Source organism: Chlamydotis macqueenii, chromosome 11, assembly GCF_036417535.1.
Source record: "Chlamydotis macqueenii isolate bChlMac1 chromosome 11, bChlMac1.mat, whole genome shotgun sequence".
Lineage (NCBI taxonomy): Eukaryota > Metazoa > Chordata > Aves > Otidiformes > Otididae > Chlamydotis > Chlamydotis macqueenii.
In genome coordinates this window covers 12,714,493-12,730,385 of record NC_141566.1, presented here as the reverse complement: position 1 = coordinate 12,730,385, position 15,893 = coordinate 12,714,493, and the positions used below count along the sequence as shown (strand labels likewise).

Below are 15,893 nucleotides of genomic sequence, written 5' to 3'. Positions count from 1 at the left end.
GGATCCTGCGAGCGCAGCTGCCGGGCAGTGACGCAGGCTGCAGGCTCTTCGCCCACTCTCAGCTCTTTTAGATGAATGAACCCTGGCTCAGTGTCCTGGTTTCAGCAGGGATGGAGTTAATTTTCCTCTCAGTAGCCAGTGTGTTTTGGATTTCACATGTGAAGAACGTTGATAAACACACCTATGATATGAGTTGTTGCTAATGAGACCAGGGACACTGTCCGGCTTTCCAGGTCTCACAAATATGCAGGCACAGGAAGCTGGGAGAAAACCAGACAGAATAATTGACCCAAACTTGCCATACACATCATGCTCAGTATATAAGTGGGGGTCACCCAAGTGGGGAGCATCGCTCACTGGCTGGCATCGCTTACTCTACCTTGCTGGCTTCCTTTTGCTCCTTTGCTTGCTGCTCAGTTTTGTTTCTGTGATCGCTGCTCAGGATAGGCTGTATCGGTCATTGAGACATTGGGTGGTGAGAAATTGTGTATTGTTAATTTTGTATGTTTTAGTATCCTCATATTCTGTTAGTGTTGTAGTTTTCCTTTGCTATTCAAGTAAACTTAGTCTCAACCCACGAGTTCTTATTTCTTCCCATTTCTCTTCCCCCTCCTGCTGGGGATGGGGAGGAGGAGGAGGGAGAAACTGTGTGGTGACTAGGGCTAAACCACAACACTCAGCAATGCCTCTTCCCCTCCCCAGCCCCATGCTCCCACCAGAAAGGAAGTAAACTCAAGATGAAGACAGAGAAATCCCCCACAGCCTTGCTTTTGACACTTCCTGCTTCTTCTCGGGCTGCCCACAGCAGGCGGGGACCCAGCTGGGCCAAAGCCCTGACACCAAGATGACACAAAGACTCGCCTATTCCCAGAAACTCTCTTGCGACAGCAGTCGTTGGGAGGCAGTTTTGGGAAGAGAGTAGCACCAGGGCACCAAACATGGCTCCAGCTCCCAGACCTCACACACAGCTCCACATCCATCTTCCCAGTGCTCCATCCTCACCTCCCAGTCTACTGCTCTCCCTGTTCTCGGTTCAGGGCCCTGATCCAGCAGCATGGGCCAAGGGCAGGGAGCAGGTGGAGGCACAAAGCAAGCCAAGCACATGTCCCAACAGGAGTGGCAGGAAGGCAGACAGTGGCAGGCTGTGCATAGCCATTGCCAAGGAGGGTAGGAGGTGGCTCCAGCCCAGAAAGGTGGCCAAAAGGCCTGCAGAAGCAGATCCAAATCAGCCCTTGGAGCCTCATCACCTTCCACGACTGGAGCATAGGAGCAAAGAATCACAGAATATCTCAAGCTGGAAGGGACCCATAAGGATTATCGAGTCCAACTCCCTGCTCCTCACAGGACTACCTAAAACTAAACCATACGACTAAGAGTGTTGTCCAGTGTGCCTTGAACTCTGACAGGCTTGGTGCTGTGACCACTTCCCCGGGGAGCCTGTTCCACTGACTGACTACCGTCTCAGTGAAGAACCTTTTGCTGATGTCTAGTCTGAACTTCCCGTGATGCAGCTCCATTTCCTTGTGTCCTATCGCTGGTCACCAGAGAGTGATCAGCAGCTCTCCCTCCACTGCCCCCCATAAGGGAGGTGTAGACTGCAATGAGATTGCCCTCTCTTCTCCAAGCTGAACAAACCAGGTGACCTCAGACACTCCTCCTAAGTCTTGCCCTCAAGCCCTTTCACCATCTTGGTGGCCCTCCTCTGGACACACTCTCAGAGTTTGACGTCCTTCTTATGGCGAAGCGCCCAACACTGCACCACAGACCTCAAGATGGGGCCACACCAGTGCATACCATGACCGGCTAGCTATGCTGTGCTTGATGCACCCCGGGACATGGTTGGGCCTTTTGGCTGCACTCGGTGATTGCCTGGCTCTCTAGTCTACACAGATCTTTCTCTGTAAGGCCTCTTTGCCCTCAAGGGAGACCACCAGCTCCTCCTAGTTTAGTATCGTCAGCAAATTCAGTTAAGGTACATTAGATTTCTGTGTCCGGATCATTTACAATAACATTAAAGAGCTCTGGCCCTAAAACTGAGCCCTGGGGAATCCAACTGGTGGCTGGCTGCCAGCCTCACGTAACCCCATTCACTGTAACCCTTTGAGCCCGGCCTGTCAGCCAATTACTCACCCAACATATTACAGACTTGTCTAGTGGGGTACTGGACAGAAGGATACTACAAGGAACAGTATCAAAAGCTTTGCTTAAAATCCAAAACCACCACATCTACTGGCTTCCCTTGGTCAACTAGATGGGTGACCTTGTCATAAAAGGAAATTAAGTTGGTTAAGCAGGGCTTTCCCCTTGTGAACTTCTGCTGGCTATGACCACTGACTGTATTGTCTCTCAAGTGTTTTTCAATAATTCCCATAATAACCTTCTCCATAGTTTACAAGGGACTGAAGTGAGACTGACAGGCCTGTAATTACCAGTCTTCCTTCTTACCCTTCTTGAAAACTGGGACAACATTTGCCAGCTTCCATTCAGCTGGGACTTCTTCAGACTCTCAGGACTACTGAAAACTAAAGGAGAGAGGTCTCAAAACTACACCAGCCAGCTCTTTCAGTACCCCAGAATGAATCCCACCTGACCACATAAATTTAGGCACATCCAGCTGGAGCAGCAAGTCTCAAACAAGTTTCAGAGTCGGCTGGGAGTTTATCACCCCACCCCCCCCGCCCCGTCACAGTCTTCCAACACAGGGCTCCAGGGATCCCAGGGCCCATCACTGGTGTTGAAAACAGAGGTGTTACGGCCTGGAACCATAGCAGGTTTGTGATTCCCTCAGACTAAAGGTGAACCGACACCAAACAATCGGTTTAGGATTTTATTTAAGATTTGGAGGAATGACTTAACTTTGGAAACTTGGAAAGGATAAAGGGGGTTGGTAGCTGGGGCTCTTATCGGGATATTTCTAAGAAGGAAAAGGAAAATAGAAAAGAGAAAGAGGAAAAGAGGGAAAGAGATATCACCACCCTTGGATCAAGCGACAGCGATGATGGGCGGGCGCCCGGATCCTCCAGTGGGGTAGCGGGCGCTTGGGTTCTGGTGGCAGGGCTGCGGTGGTGGGGAGGCGGCCGTGATGGTCTTCTGTTGAGGGGCTTGCCCCGCGGCTCCCTCAGGCAGTGTCTTTTATAGTCTCATCCCCATGGTCTGGTTCCAGAGAGTTCTGAGTCCTCTCCGCAGGCGCGAAGCAGGCACTAAATGTGAGGGGTGGTCGGAAGCCCCTTCCTCAGAGGACCGCTGTGTGACCCCTGGCCATATTTGGCAAGTCGTTAACAGGGGCCTGGGGAGCTGCACATCCCTCATTCGGCCTCCACCTCCCCTGTGCAGACTGGACAGGAGCCACAGCCACAACAGTGTTTGAGACATTAACTCTTTCAGTTCCTGACAAGAGGCAAAGAAGGCATTAAACGTCTCCACTTTGTCTACATCCCTACTTGTGAGGTGACTGACCTGGTCCAAGCAATGGACCAATGTTATCTCTGATTCGCCTTTTGCTATTAATGTATTTTTAAAAGCCCTTTTTGTTGTTCTTCACAGTACTAGCCAGCTTAAACTCTAACCAAGCCTTAGCCACACTAATTTTCTCCCTACAGTGGCAGACAGCATCTCTGTAGTCCTCTTGTGTCACCTGTCCTTGCTTCCAATGTCCATGCATTTTCCTTTTCCACCTAAGTTCTAGAAGATCCCTGCTCAATGAAGCTGGTCTTCTGCTCCACTTGCTTGACTTCCAACACTTTGGAACAGCCTGCTCCTGCACTCTTAAGAGGTGGCTCTTAAAAAGGGACCAGCATTCATGGGCCTCAATACTTTTAAAAGCAGATTCCCAGGGGATCTTACTAACTAGCTCCTTCAGCAGCCTGAAGTCTGCTCTCCCTATATCCAGGGCCAAAGTTTTGTTGGCAGTTTTTCTCCTCTCACCAACAACTTGAAACTCAACTAGTTGGTGGTCGCTGTGATGAAGACAGCCACCAATCACCACTTCACCCACTAGTTCCTCTTTGTTTACAAACAACAAGTATTTATAAGCAACAATCTCTGTTTACAAACAATAATAATTTATCATCAGTCCTGGTTAACAAGGGAGGTCCCAGATGACTGAAGGCTTGCCAGTGTGACGCTCATCTACAAGAAGGGCCGGAAGGAGGATCCGGGGAACTACAGGCCTATCAGCCTCACCTGGGTACTGGGGAAGATTATGGAGCGGTTTGTCTCGAGTGTGCCCACCAGGCATGTGCAGGACAACTAGGGCATCAGGCCCAGCCAACATGGGTGCATGAAGGGCAGGTTTTGCTTGACCAACCTGATCTCCTTCTATGACCGGGCAACCCACCCAGTGGATGACAGGAAGGCTGTGGATGTTATCTACCTGGACTTTAGCAAAGTCTTTGACACTGTCTCCCACAGCATTCTCCTAGAGAAGCTGGCAGCTCATGGCTTGGACAGGTGTACCCTGTGATGGGTAAAAAACTGGCTGGATGACCAAGCCCAGAAGGTTGCGGTGAACAAGAGTTAAACTCAGTTGGTCACAAGTACTGCTCCCCAGAGCTCAGTCTTGGGGTCAGTCTTTTTTAATATCTTTATCCCTGGAAACGTTCAAGGCCAGGCTGGATGAGGCTCTGAGCAACCTGATCTAGTTCGGGATGTTCCTGCTCCTTGCAGGGGGGTTGGACTAAATGACCTTTGAAGGTCCCTTCCAACCCTAACCGTTCTATGATTCTATGATCAATGGTCTGGATGATGGGATTAAGTGCTCCCTTGGTAAATTTGCAGATGACACCAAATTGGGTGGGAGTGTCAATCTGCTTGACAGTAGGAAAGCTCTGCAGAGGGATCTAGACAGGCTGGACTAATGGGCCAAGGTCAATTGTATGAGGACTAGCAAGGCCAAGTGCCAGGTCCTGTGCTTCAGTCACAACAACCCCATGCAATCTTACAGGCTTGGGGAAGAGTGGCTGGAAAGCTGCCTGGCAGAAAAGGACCTGGGGTTGCTGGTTGACAGCTGTCTGAACATAAGCCACCAGTGTGCCCAGGTGGCCAAGAAGGCCAACAGCATCCTGGCTTGTGTCAGGAACAGTGTGGCCAGCGGGAGTAGGGAAGTGATCGTGCCCCTGTACTTGGCACTGGTGAGGCCACACCTTGAATACCATGCGCAGTTTTGGGCCCCTCACTACAAGAAGGACACTGAGTCACTGACGCATGTCTAGAGAAGGGCAACGAAGCTGGTGAAGGGTCTGGAGCACAAGTCTTATTAAGAGCAGCTGAGGGAACTGGGATTGTTTAGTCTGGAGAAGAGTAGGCTTGAGGGGAGACCTTATAGCTCTCTACAAGTACCTGAACAGAGGTTGTAGTGAGGTGGGTGTTGGTCTCTTCCCCAAGTAACTAGCAATAGGACAAGAGGAAAGGGCCTTAAGTTGTGGCAGGGTAGGTTTAGATTGGGTATTAGGAAAACTTTATTTACTGAAGGAGTGGTCAAGCATTGGAACAGATTGTCCAGGGAAATGGTGGAGTCACCATCCCTGGAGGTGTTAAAAAAATGTGTAGATGTGGCACTTAGGGATGTGGTTTAGTAGGCATAGTGGTGTTGGGTTGACGGTTGGACTTGATGATCTCAGAGGTCTTTTCCAACCTTCACGTTTCTATGATTCTATGAACAAATCTAGAAGGCATCTTTCCAAGTCAGCTCCCTTAGTGCCTGCACAGAGAAGTTGTCTTCAACACACAGGTACCCCCACTGTACACCCTGTGGAGGACTCTGCTTCGGATCGTGCTGGCACTGGAGCTGCTCACCTCAGCAACTGAGCGCTAAGCAGTGGTGGGAGACAGAGGATGGAGCATCCCTGTGGAGCCACCCCTGCACATGTTCAAGAGCAACCACCCCAGGAAGGGGTACGGGCTGTCTGCTGCACTCTGAGGCAGCCAGGAACGCCAGCTGAAGATAACAGGCCAGCCTTCCTGGCCCAGCCTTGGGGCACTGCCAGCACCAGACAGCAGGACTTTCCAGGGCCTCACCCAGACCTGAAGCAGTGCAAGAAGATGCCTGTGTGAACCTACCACAGAGAGAAGGCAGCATGACAGGGCTTCCAGTGCTAGTACGCAGGAACAGTGAGGGACTGAGTTCCAAGCGCTCCTTCCCCACCACCTGCCCCCAGACACTGACACAAGCCATCAGCTAATAAAATGGCAAGTAGCAGCTAATAGCTGCAGAAGCCCAACATGCCATCAGCCAACACTGGCTCTACCCACATCCACCGTGAAGTCAGTTTAAGGCAGAAACCTGCCCATACGGCTGTCTGCCACCACCACACATCCAAACATCCCGCCTGGAAGCACCAGGTTTGTCCAGAAAGGCTTCCCTAGAACCATGCTGTGCCTCTGTCCACCATCCCAGCTCCTCCTCCACACAGTGGACCTCAAGTCTCTCCCTGAGCAGAACGACCCACAGCTGGACACAGACCTGCCCTTTCTGCCCAGCTCTTTGGAGAAGAGCGGGCAGCACTGGGCACTGGCCCTAATACAGCAGACAACAAGCACTGCTGGGAAAAGACACCTTTATTTTAAATACAAGGAGTTAAAAAAATAATTCATTTAAGAGCTCCACAAATATCACTGGCCTAGCAGCTCAGGTGGCTGGACAAGTGGCTGTTGCGAGCTTGTCCCCATCTGCCAGCTGTCAGTCTCTCCTCGAGTCACTACTCTCCTCCACTGCAGCACCTTCCGGACAGATTCCTGGGGAGCAATGCAGCATCAAAGCACTGCTGCTCCTGGCACTCAGCACTTGCTCCACGGGGAAGGCCACAAGCTGTGTCTCTTCCACCTGGCAGCCCTTAGTTACACTGGCAAAGGATCACCGGAGCATCCCTGCAGCCTGCCCAGGGGCAAGGGCTCACCCCAGCAAAGGAACATACCTGCTCCTCTGAGCTGAGCCTGCAAGGAGGAGATGGTCTGACGATAGGCTTCACACTGGGCAGTCTTGTCAGCTGCAGGCAGGAGGCAAGTAAGTGTGTGCTCAGCCCCATCTTGAACACCTCACCCCTAGACTCTGAGGCAGCAGCTGAGATCCTGCTCTACCCTCAGACAAATAGCCAGCCCCATCCCAATAGAACTGCAGGCCCTGGGCTCCAGGTACAAGTGCAGGGGGTCTCATCTGGATTGCAGGTGTCCCACAGCCTCCAAAACGGCCAGCCTCACATACTAAGCTCACCCTTCACTTGCTCCAGTTCATTATTTAAACGCTTCAGCTCCTGGGACAGCTGATCACCTGTGGACTGGCAAGGGCAGGGTGTAGATGTGAGGCAGGGGCTGGTCACCCCCACACAGTGACCCACCGCTGAGCCCCAGCACAGCCCTTCCTGTGGAAGAGCAGCATCTCTGCAGGCAGCAGACGCACACCAGCACTTCTTGGGCTTGGGGAGCCCTGCTCACCCCCCTCAGCACGTCAGAGCAGGGCCCCATTTTGACATTCACCCCTGCTTCAGGACCCTGGTGCTGCTGCAGTGCAGCCCAATCAACACTCCAAGCCTAGCACCCACAGGACCACCGCCAGAGTGTGTTCATTGCAGCCTGGCAAAGGAGCCACTGTTAGCTTGTCAGTGAGCAACTACCAGCGCCTCTGTGTCACAAGGATCCCTTTGGCAGGCTACAGCCGCATAGCAAAGATCCCTAAAACTGCTGGCAAATGCACAAACATATTTTGCAAGTAGGAGACTTCACACCTTGGAGCCTGCTCCACAGGCTCTGCTCACCCCAATCTGGAGACATGTCCAACATGTCAAGAGGTATAAAAGTGACACCACAAGCCACACGGATCACTCAGTTGCTGAGGTGAGCAGCTCCAGTGCCAACACGATACATATCTTTCAAAAGCCTCTTAAAAAAATTAACTGGTCAGAAGCCTGCAATCCTCCAAGCACTAGAGAGTGGTAAAGCCATGTAGCAAATGCACATGGTCTTGTGTAAACCCCAGGGAAAGGCTAAAACAGTTAAGGTGCCAGCCCAGAAACTGGCAGCCTCAGGTCCCATCACCTCCCACCTCTGGGCACATCTGGCCCTGGCCACCGGCTGAATGGTGCTACATGGTGCCAGGACAGTTGGCTCTTACCTGCTCAGCAGGGGCTGGATTCTCACAGCCCAGAGTCAGGCCAGGGGCCAACTCACTGGAAAAAGAGGACCCTACACACACCCATGTCTGGTCAGCTTTACCTGTGAAGAGAAGTGTTGCCATTAGAAATACTAGCTGCCATCCCCAGCCCCTCTTCAACCAGGCTACAGAGCTGCTCCAGACCAGCAGCAGAACCTGCCCAAAGGAGCCAGAGGTCTTCAAGCCCCTCTAGCCCAATGGCTGCTGCTGGCCTGGCCTGTACAGATGTTGCTGGGAGAAAGTGCTCCTGGTCTAGCTCTCAGCAGCTCTGGGCTCCTGCCTGGAGTCTGCTCGCACAGGGAGGGCAGACAGCTGCCCTGGACAAGGCAGGGCTGTTCCAGCAGAGTGGGGATGGCCTCCTTGCTTCTTCTTCCTCTGCAGGGCCCGGGACTGCAGGCTGCCCAGCTGCAGTTCTTGGGGAAGGCAGCACAACCTGCCTGCAGAGCAGGCCGGAGCACCCCAGGCGTGCCTGTTCAGCGAGGGCCCTGCTGGGGAGTGGCACTGCCCACAAGCAGCTGCCAGGTGGCCTAGGCAGCTGCCCATGTTTCCCCATGCTCACCTCCACACAAGGCCACAAGGCCACCCACCAGAGCCCAACGCAGAAACGTAGACTCTCCTTACTGTGTCAAACTCACAGGATGCTTGGTTTTCAGCAGGCCTTTGGCACTCAGGAGCCAGGAAAGCTCCAGGCAGGCTCCTCTCTACAGGGGAGCAAGCTCCAGCTCCTCACTCCTGCATGGGACCACACCTCCATACCACTCACCTGCTCCCAAGCCAGTCCCTGCTGCAACCAGCCGTTCTTTGCTCTTACTGTTTTCCATCAGCTCTGGGGTCCTATTGCATATCAGCTCCTGCATAGTCAATCCTGAAGTGGGGTCCAGGAAATGAAAGGGAAAAGCATCAAGCTCTGCTTAGATAGTGACCTGGCAGCAACATGTGCTGACCATGGCCGCTCCCTGTCCTATGTATCAGGTAGAGCACCAGATTTGTTCAGGTGCTTTGCCGGGTGCCTCTCCAGCGAGAGGGACTTTGCCTTGCCTTACTGCTCCGACCTTTGCTTCCCCTCCTCCCAGCCCGAGCATGCACTGCCCCCTCCTGTCTTTTCCCCTGGATCGGCCTTTACTCTGCAGCGGAGACCTGAACGTTCTCCTTAGGGCAGGAGCTTCCTCCTCCCAAGACACCAGAGCCTCTGAGGCTTCTGCCCAGATTCATCCTTACCGAGGCAAAAGCACTTGGGGGAAGCCACTTTTCTCAGTGGTCGCAGTCGGGAGTGAGAAGCCACGGTAGGAATTGCTGTAGAGAGCCTCCGGGAGGGCTGCCTGCAACCCCCAGCAGCCTTGACAGCAGCTATAGCAGACAAACATTAGCACAGTTGCTGCCATTCCAAAGCAGCTACACCGCACCCCTCCTAAGGCAGCCCAGGGCTCAGCCAGGCTGCCCATCTCAGCCCCACAGCCACCAGCACCTCCGCGACCCCACAAGACCATGGGGTGAGGGCTCCGAGCCAACAGGCTGCTAGCCCACATTGGCAGGAGGCCAGACAGTACTAATTAATACAGCACTTGAGGCACAAATGCATTTCCTGGGCCACCAGGTGCCCAGGTAGCACCTGCACCACTTCCAGGGACTCCCCACTCCCCATGCTCTGTCCCTGCCCCATGCTGCCCAGGCCTTCCCCCTTCTCCTTCCTAGCTGCAGCATCAGTCCCCCTAAGCTTCCCTGCTTTGTGTGAGGCAACTGGCAGGTGCAGAATTACTTTCCATGTCTGTGTCCTGGGAGGTAGGTTTGGGAGCGGCAGAAAGTTGTGCCAGCTGCAAAGCTCTGCTGGGATGCTGAAGCCTGGACTTGGCAGCCGGCATCAGCTTGGTACCTGGGGAAGAGAGAGGGTTTTGCAGCCCCGGGAAGCAGTTGCTGTGCCGGGGCTCCCTCCAGCGACCTGGCTCACCTGGGGGCTGGGGAAGCCTTGCTCCCGGGGCACCAGGCCCCTTGCCGGCCTTGGGGAGCTCCAGACCCAGCGAGGCCTGCGCCCGCGACGGTGGGAGCCTGCCGCTGACGCGGCCCGGGGACCGGGCGGGAGTGCGGGGGCGGCCCGCCCGGCCCGGCCCGGCGTAGGGGGGCTGTCCGGCACCGTACCATGCTGCCTTACGGGACAGGGCCTGCGGGCGGGCGAGCCGGGCCGCGCTGCACTGGGGCAGGCGCCGGCAGCGGGCTGCAGGAGGCGCCGGGGCTCTCCACGGCACGGGCCAGCGGCGGCGGCCTCACAGCCACCTGTACCCGGCCGGGCGGCGGGCGTAGCGCCACCCGGGCCTTCCTCGTCGAGGAGCGGCGAGGCGCGCAGCGGGGTGGAGGTGACGGGCCCGGCGGCGTCGGGCCCTGCCGAGGCGCAGGCGAGCGGCGATGGAGCAGCATTCCTTCTCGAAAAAGCTGAGGTAGAGCGGGGAGAGCGGCGAGCTCAGGCCGCCTACGCGCTGCAGCAGACCAGGGCAGCCCGGCGAGCCGGCGGCCGCCGGCAGTGGCTGGTCCGGTCGCCACATCCCCCCTCGCCGCCAACCACTCCCAGCTCAGCGCCGCCGCGCAGCGCCCCCTGCCGCCAAGGAGGCCCGCCCGCACCCCTCCTGCCCCCGCGCAGCGCCCCCCCGGGTGCCCCCTCCCGGTGCTTCCCCCGCCCCGCCCCGCCCCGCAGCCCCCAGGACAAGGTAGAGACTTGGCTTCACAGTGGTTTAATGTGAACGGAAGCGGGACGTTACACTGGACAGGGTGGAGACAGCTGGGCGGATGGGCAGCCCCGCGGCAGGACGGGCAGGAGGAAGGGGCCGCCCCAAGCCAGGGCCAACAGCGGCGGGGGGGACGGGGACGGGGCCGAGCCCTGCTGCGGGCACGGCTGCTTCCACTGGAACCGGCCTCCACGCTGCCCCAACAGCCCCGAGCCGGCCCCTGGAGTAGCTCCTTCCTGGTTTCAGCGACTTATTCTCCTCCTCAAGAGCCACCTCAGATCCAGCAGCACCAGTTCCTCACCAGAAAACTCACGAGATGGGAGGGAAGGCCTGGGGGAACATGCTTGGCAGGAACAGAGGGGCAGTCACTCAGGCCTATGCTCCAAGGAGGGCTCAACTGTGCCACCACAAAGCAACCAAGCGCTTATAAACCAGCCAGTTTTGACCCGAGGAGCTCCCGAGCCAGGGCCCAACCTCATTCATTGCAGCTGTGGTAGTTGGAGAAACCTCCAAATGTTTTGCTGCAGCAAATCACAGCCTCGTGGTCACCCTCAAGCTCTGAATGCTTCCCTGACCAGTCTTGGGTCCTTGCTTCCACAGAAGTAACTGCCTAGCTCACTGCAGATCAGGGGAGAACACACAAAAAGTCAATGTTACCTCTCCTGCTTTGTAAGAAAACATCTAACTCAGGACTGACTGTTTCCTGCCACCTCCTTCTGGAGAAGTGGCCTCGCCCCAGGCCCCACTGCTGGACGACTCCAGCAGCAGCCATCACAGCTGCACACTACATCATAGCTGCGCACTGCAACAGCCCCCGCCAGTGCTCTCTCGCTCCTCATCAGCCAGACCTGTCTTCTCCCCTCTGCAGCTGGGGTGCAAGATAAGGTCACCACGGCTCAGCTGAGCAGTGTGCTGCTCAAAACACCACCACTTCAGCCCACAGCAAAGCCAGCTGTGGCATTTTTTAAATCCTGGGCCAAAGCATCACAGCACACTGCTACAGCCCAGGCTATCCCAGCTTCCACACACCAAACTGCCCATGCAGAGCATCATGAGAGCACACATCATGGAAACCCCTCAAGCTGCCAGCAGCACGTTAGAAAGGAGTGGGATTAACAGGAATACACCAAACGCAGGAGGCTGAGAGCAGGGTTAGAGTAGATCTTGGGTCTCAGCACTTCCAGTGAAGAATGGGGATTTCATGCAGGGTGAATAGGGTGGACGAGAGACCAACACATCCAGGCACCTACTCACTGTACGCCTTACTAAAACTCTGATACCTGATGCGACCACTGACCAACATGACAACTGCTATTCTTCAGAGTCTCCTGCAGAGATGCTTGGGGCTGCATGGAGAGGGGAGTGAAGGTCATCTCATACCTTCCTGTACAGGGAGAGAGGCAGCTCCTACACCATAATGCCATGAGCAAGTTCCTGCTCCACACCTATCGACATGGGCCCCTAGGTGTGGGACAACATGCTCACTTGCACAAATCTTCATACCTTTAGGCCAAGACCACAGCCAAGTAGAACAAACTGCTGCCAGTTACAAAAGAGGAAAATACTGCACTGGGAGGTTCAAGAGAGGAAAAGCTGGTTCAGAGAAGACAAATTTAGTGTAAAAATAAATGTCATTTTTGCAGGAGGGAGGGTGGAATGGAGGAAGACAGTGCCAGGTGCTCCTACTGGCGCACCTTCCCTGGGACGTAATTCCTATCAATAGTCTCCTCTTGCAGGAACATATGTAAGCAGCGCTCGTTCTGTGCCAGTGGGTGTCCAGCAATTCTGGAAGAAAATCAGATGTGGAGGTTAGCACAGGCATCACCGTGACCTCCACACCTCCGCTCTCTGAAGGGAGTGTGTAAGGCAGACCTCCTCATTAATGAGCAGCTAGCTCCAAGCACACTTGCACCGGGCTCAGGCCAAGGTCACTGGACTGGCATGCGGCAGGGACAGCAAGAGGTGCGTGAACACAGGGTGTCCCCTCCCACACTGTCCCCTGCAGCAGGGCACGAGCATCCTGAACCAACGCTACCCTGTCAGTGATTCTCTGTAGCACAGCTATTCTGCTAATATTTGCTTCACTCTCAGAATAGAGTGCTGAGCACAACCCACACTCAAGGCAGGACTTGCTTCAGAACCGTGGTTTCATTACCCAGCTACAGGCACCATCCTTTAGCACAGCACCTGCGTGCGGCAGATCAAGATTCCTTCCCAGTCAATCCACAGCCCTCTTCTACTGGCAGTAGCTGGGAAGGCAGCACACAGCAAACCCAGGACATCAAGCTTACTTGTTAATAAACTGTTCTAGTCCCTGTCTCCGCTCCTCAATGAAGGACTCTTCAAAGATGCCTTCATCTCCTCGGAAGGGAAGCTGTCGTTTCAAAGCTTTTCCAGGCAGCGGTGGCACTACAATCTGGAAGTACAGAACCCTATCAGCAGAACCCCCTGCAGGCAGGCAGCCTTTGCCATTTGACACTAATCTCCAACCCCATTACGTGGATAGAGATCAAGCCCCAACAGCTGCACACCACCACAGCCTCTCTTCTGGGCAGGTCAAGATTATCACTACAACTGTTCCCATATGTCCTGATTTCAGAAATAGGCAGATCTGAGCCAGGCCTCACCTTACTGTCTCGTTCCAGCTCATTCTTCAGCCACTCAAAGTCACTGTATCGTCTCCTCACGCATGATTCCTTCAATTTGAAGATTGGGAGGTTGGTCTGTAATGAAGAGAACTAGTTAATTTGCAGGTTGCTTTGGAAGCCGGATAATATTTCAACATGTAATTGAAACCTGAAGCTGCATTTTGAAAACTAAGCCCCCTGAGAAGGAGGTATCACAACAACACCCAGCTTCTTTATTAAGGACAGAGCGCAACCACCGAAGGACTTCAGAATCAAGCAAGCACTTGCCAGGCTACTCAGAGCCAGCCATTCCCTCCCCATCAAGTGACTGTTTCAGAAACACAACCCCTCCCAGGGTCACACGTTGGAACCAGGGCTCACAACACAGAGAAGGCAAATTTGCCCCGCCGCTGAGTTCACTGTGTTTTGAAATGATCTACAAGAGAGCTTCATAGGAGCCTGCAGAGCAAAAGAACCTCTGATCCATCACTGGCATTTCCATGGAAGAACTAAGCGAGGAAATCTTGTCCCAGCAACTGTTCAAGGCCAGGCATCATGCTACAATCTCCTCTCAGAACAGAACACCTACCCTAACAGGTGAGCTGCTGGTTCATATCTGACTTGTGTCATTGGAGGAACACGTAGCAATTTCCCACCCTTCTACCCTGCCACTAGAGTCTAAAGATTGCCAGCTACCGTAACTTCACCTTTACCCTACCAATGCAGCCTGAAATTTTCAAGGAACTGAGGTAGCAAAACCTTCTGACAAGCAGCAACCAGACGAACACAAGTATTGCTGCAACATGTTTAACTACATTCTTAAGAAGTCTGCAAAAATAAAACCAGCTGCTTTCAAAGCATCTCCGCAAGAGCTAGTTTCAGGGGAACTAAGAGACACCCTTCAGCAAGCTCATGGAAACCAACCAAGCATCAGAACAGAAAAAAAAGCAAACACTCAGTTCTTCCAAAAGGCAGTGGAGACTTAGCAGTTAAATCACACTATGAACAGAAGTCAATGCCAGCACCATAACATATGCTAAAGGTAGCTTTTTTTCAGGGGAAGCTCAATTTTACTCCCTTCTACTATCAGATGCAGAGCTGTGAAGAGGTCCTCAGTTTGACTTGGCTAAGGCCCAGTGAAGAGAACCCTGCAGGAAGTGCTCAGCCTGCTACACACACTCCTGGATCACAGGCTTTTTGTAAAGTGATCAAGCTGACTCAGAAGGCGTAGCTAGACTGCATTGTGATCAGGTCCCAAGATACTGCTAGACAGCTTTCCTCCCCTGCTGAAGATAACCAGCTGCATGCAGTCATGCCCTGCTCAGCAACCACCCAAGGGCACCCAAGTGTCCAGAATGGACAGGAGCAGGAGCCTGCTGAGGCAGCACCCTCCTTGTCCTTGTACATACCAGCCCTCACCGCATGCCGAAGGGCCCCAGGAAAACCTGGGGAGGCAAACCCACCAGCTGCCTCTGGCCCAAACCCACTCTGACCTTGAGCCCTGGCCCGCCGGAGAGTTGCAGGCAGACGACCAGCCCCAGCCCAGCACTGCTGGCCTGGCAGGGCTGGGGCTCATCTTCTCAGCCCCCCACCACCGCAAACCAGCACAGCCTCTGCCTGCCTACCCCGTGCCTCCAGAGCTACGCCGGGGCTGCACGGGGCGGGGGTCTGCACACAGAGCAGCGAGACTGCCCCGCCCCGGCGCACCGAGTGCTGCTGCCCTCCCCGGGCCGTACCTCCGGCCACCGGGAGGTCCAGCCCCGCCCGAGCCCACACAGGGCTTCGCGGCACGCCCCGAGGCCTGCCCCCCAGCCTCCGTCCGCCCCGGGCCCGCAGGCCCCGCGGGGCCGCACCCGCATCCGGAGCTCGTAGCTGGTGTATCTGGCGCGGCCCATGCCCACGGTCTGCGGGTTGAAGATGTCGATCTCGAGGAAGTTGCTGGGCGGCCCGTACGCGTCCGTCAGGTCCTGCGGCTTGGCATTCAGGCGCCGGGTGTCCGCCACCGCCGCCTCCGACATGGTGTTGCCGCCACCGCCCCGCCCGGCCCGGCCCGCCCGCTGCCGCAGCCCAGCCCGCCCCGCCCGCGTACGACGCGACGTCGCTCGTCCGGCTCCTGAATAACCGGGAGGATATCCAGGGTTCAGGGCCCCTCCGCCACCGTCCCATCCGGGCATGCCAGAGCCACCGCCCGGCCGTCGCCTGCATAAGTGGGATGGCTATTCAGGGCGCGGGGCATATCACGGCACGCCCCGGAACCTGCACGCCAGGCTCACTCTCGAGGCTCTCCCGCGCTGCCTGGGCTACTTCAGCCGAGGCCCCACATGGCATTGCAGAGGCGGAGGCTGAGTTGGCTGCGCTGGGCGCCTGGACTGGGAACCGAGGCGTAGGGCCGAGAAACGTACAGAGGAA

General features: G+C 55.2%; 2 protein-coding genes and 1 long non-coding RNA gene across 3 annotated transcripts; all 3 read right to left on the bottom strand.

Annotated features, from left to right (window-relative positions):
• Positions 1–2,813: 2,813 nt before the first annotated feature.
• On the bottom strand, positions 2,814–10,677 carry LOC147599399 (uncharacterized). Its single transcript, XM_086756688.1, has 5 exons — positions 10,418–10,677; positions 9,900–10,372; positions 8,907–9,008; positions 8,105–8,205; positions 2,814–3,387 (listed from the first exon to the last, which is right to left on the bottom strand). The coding sequence occupies exons 1-5, from the start codon at positions 10,675–10,677 to the stop codon at positions 3,133–3,135; spliced, it is 1,191 nt and encodes a 396-aa protein (XP_086612814.1). The 3' UTR covers positions 2,814–3,132.
• On the bottom strand, positions 6,538–8,057 carry LOC147599400 (uncharacterized). The gene is made up of 2 exons (XR_015259657.1): positions 6,912–8,057; positions 6,538–6,732 (listed from the first exon to the last, which is right to left on the bottom strand). It is a non-coding gene; the product is annotated as an uncharacterized LOC147599400 (long non-coding RNA).
• Positions 10,678–10,847: 170 nt separating the features above from the next.
• Positions 10,848–15,514, bottom strand: SNX12 (sorting nexin 12). Its single transcript, XM_086756109.1, has 4 exons — positions 15,338–15,514; positions 13,485–13,580; positions 13,149–13,273; positions 10,848–12,642 (listed from the first exon to the last, which is right to left on the bottom strand). The coding sequence occupies exons 1-4, from the start codon at positions 15,500–15,502 to the stop codon at positions 12,540–12,542; spliced, it is 489 nt and encodes a 162-aa protein (XP_086612235.1). The 5' UTR covers positions 15,503–15,514; the 3' UTR covers positions 10,848–12,539.
• Between the last annotated feature and the right edge of the window lie 379 nt (positions 15,515–15,893).

Coding starts and splice junctions, on each gene's coding strand:
- LOC147599399 (XM_086756688.1), bottom strand. CDS start 10,677: ATGTGGCGACCGGACCAGCCACTGCCGGCGGCCGCCGGCTCGCCGGGC. Junction 9,009..9,899: donor CCAGGACACAGACATGGAAA/GTAATTCTGCAC, acceptor ACCCCACTTCAG/GATTGACTATGCAGGAGCTG. Junction 8,206..8,906: donor AGGGACTGGCTTGGGAGCAG/GTGAGTGGTATG, acceptor TTCTCTTCACAG/GTAAAGCTGACCAGACATGG.
- SNX12 (XM_086756109.1), bottom strand. CDS start 15,502: ATGTCGGAGGCGGCGGTGGCGGACACCCGGCGCCTGAATGCCAAGCCG. Junction 13,581..15,337: donor GCTACGAGCTCCGGATGCGG/GTGCGGCCCCGC, acceptor TCTTCATTACAG/ACCAACCTCCCAATCTTCAA. Junction 12,643..13,148: donor CTAGAACAGTTTATTAACAA/GTAAGCTTGATG, acceptor ATTTTCTTCCAG/AATTGCTGGACACCCACTGG.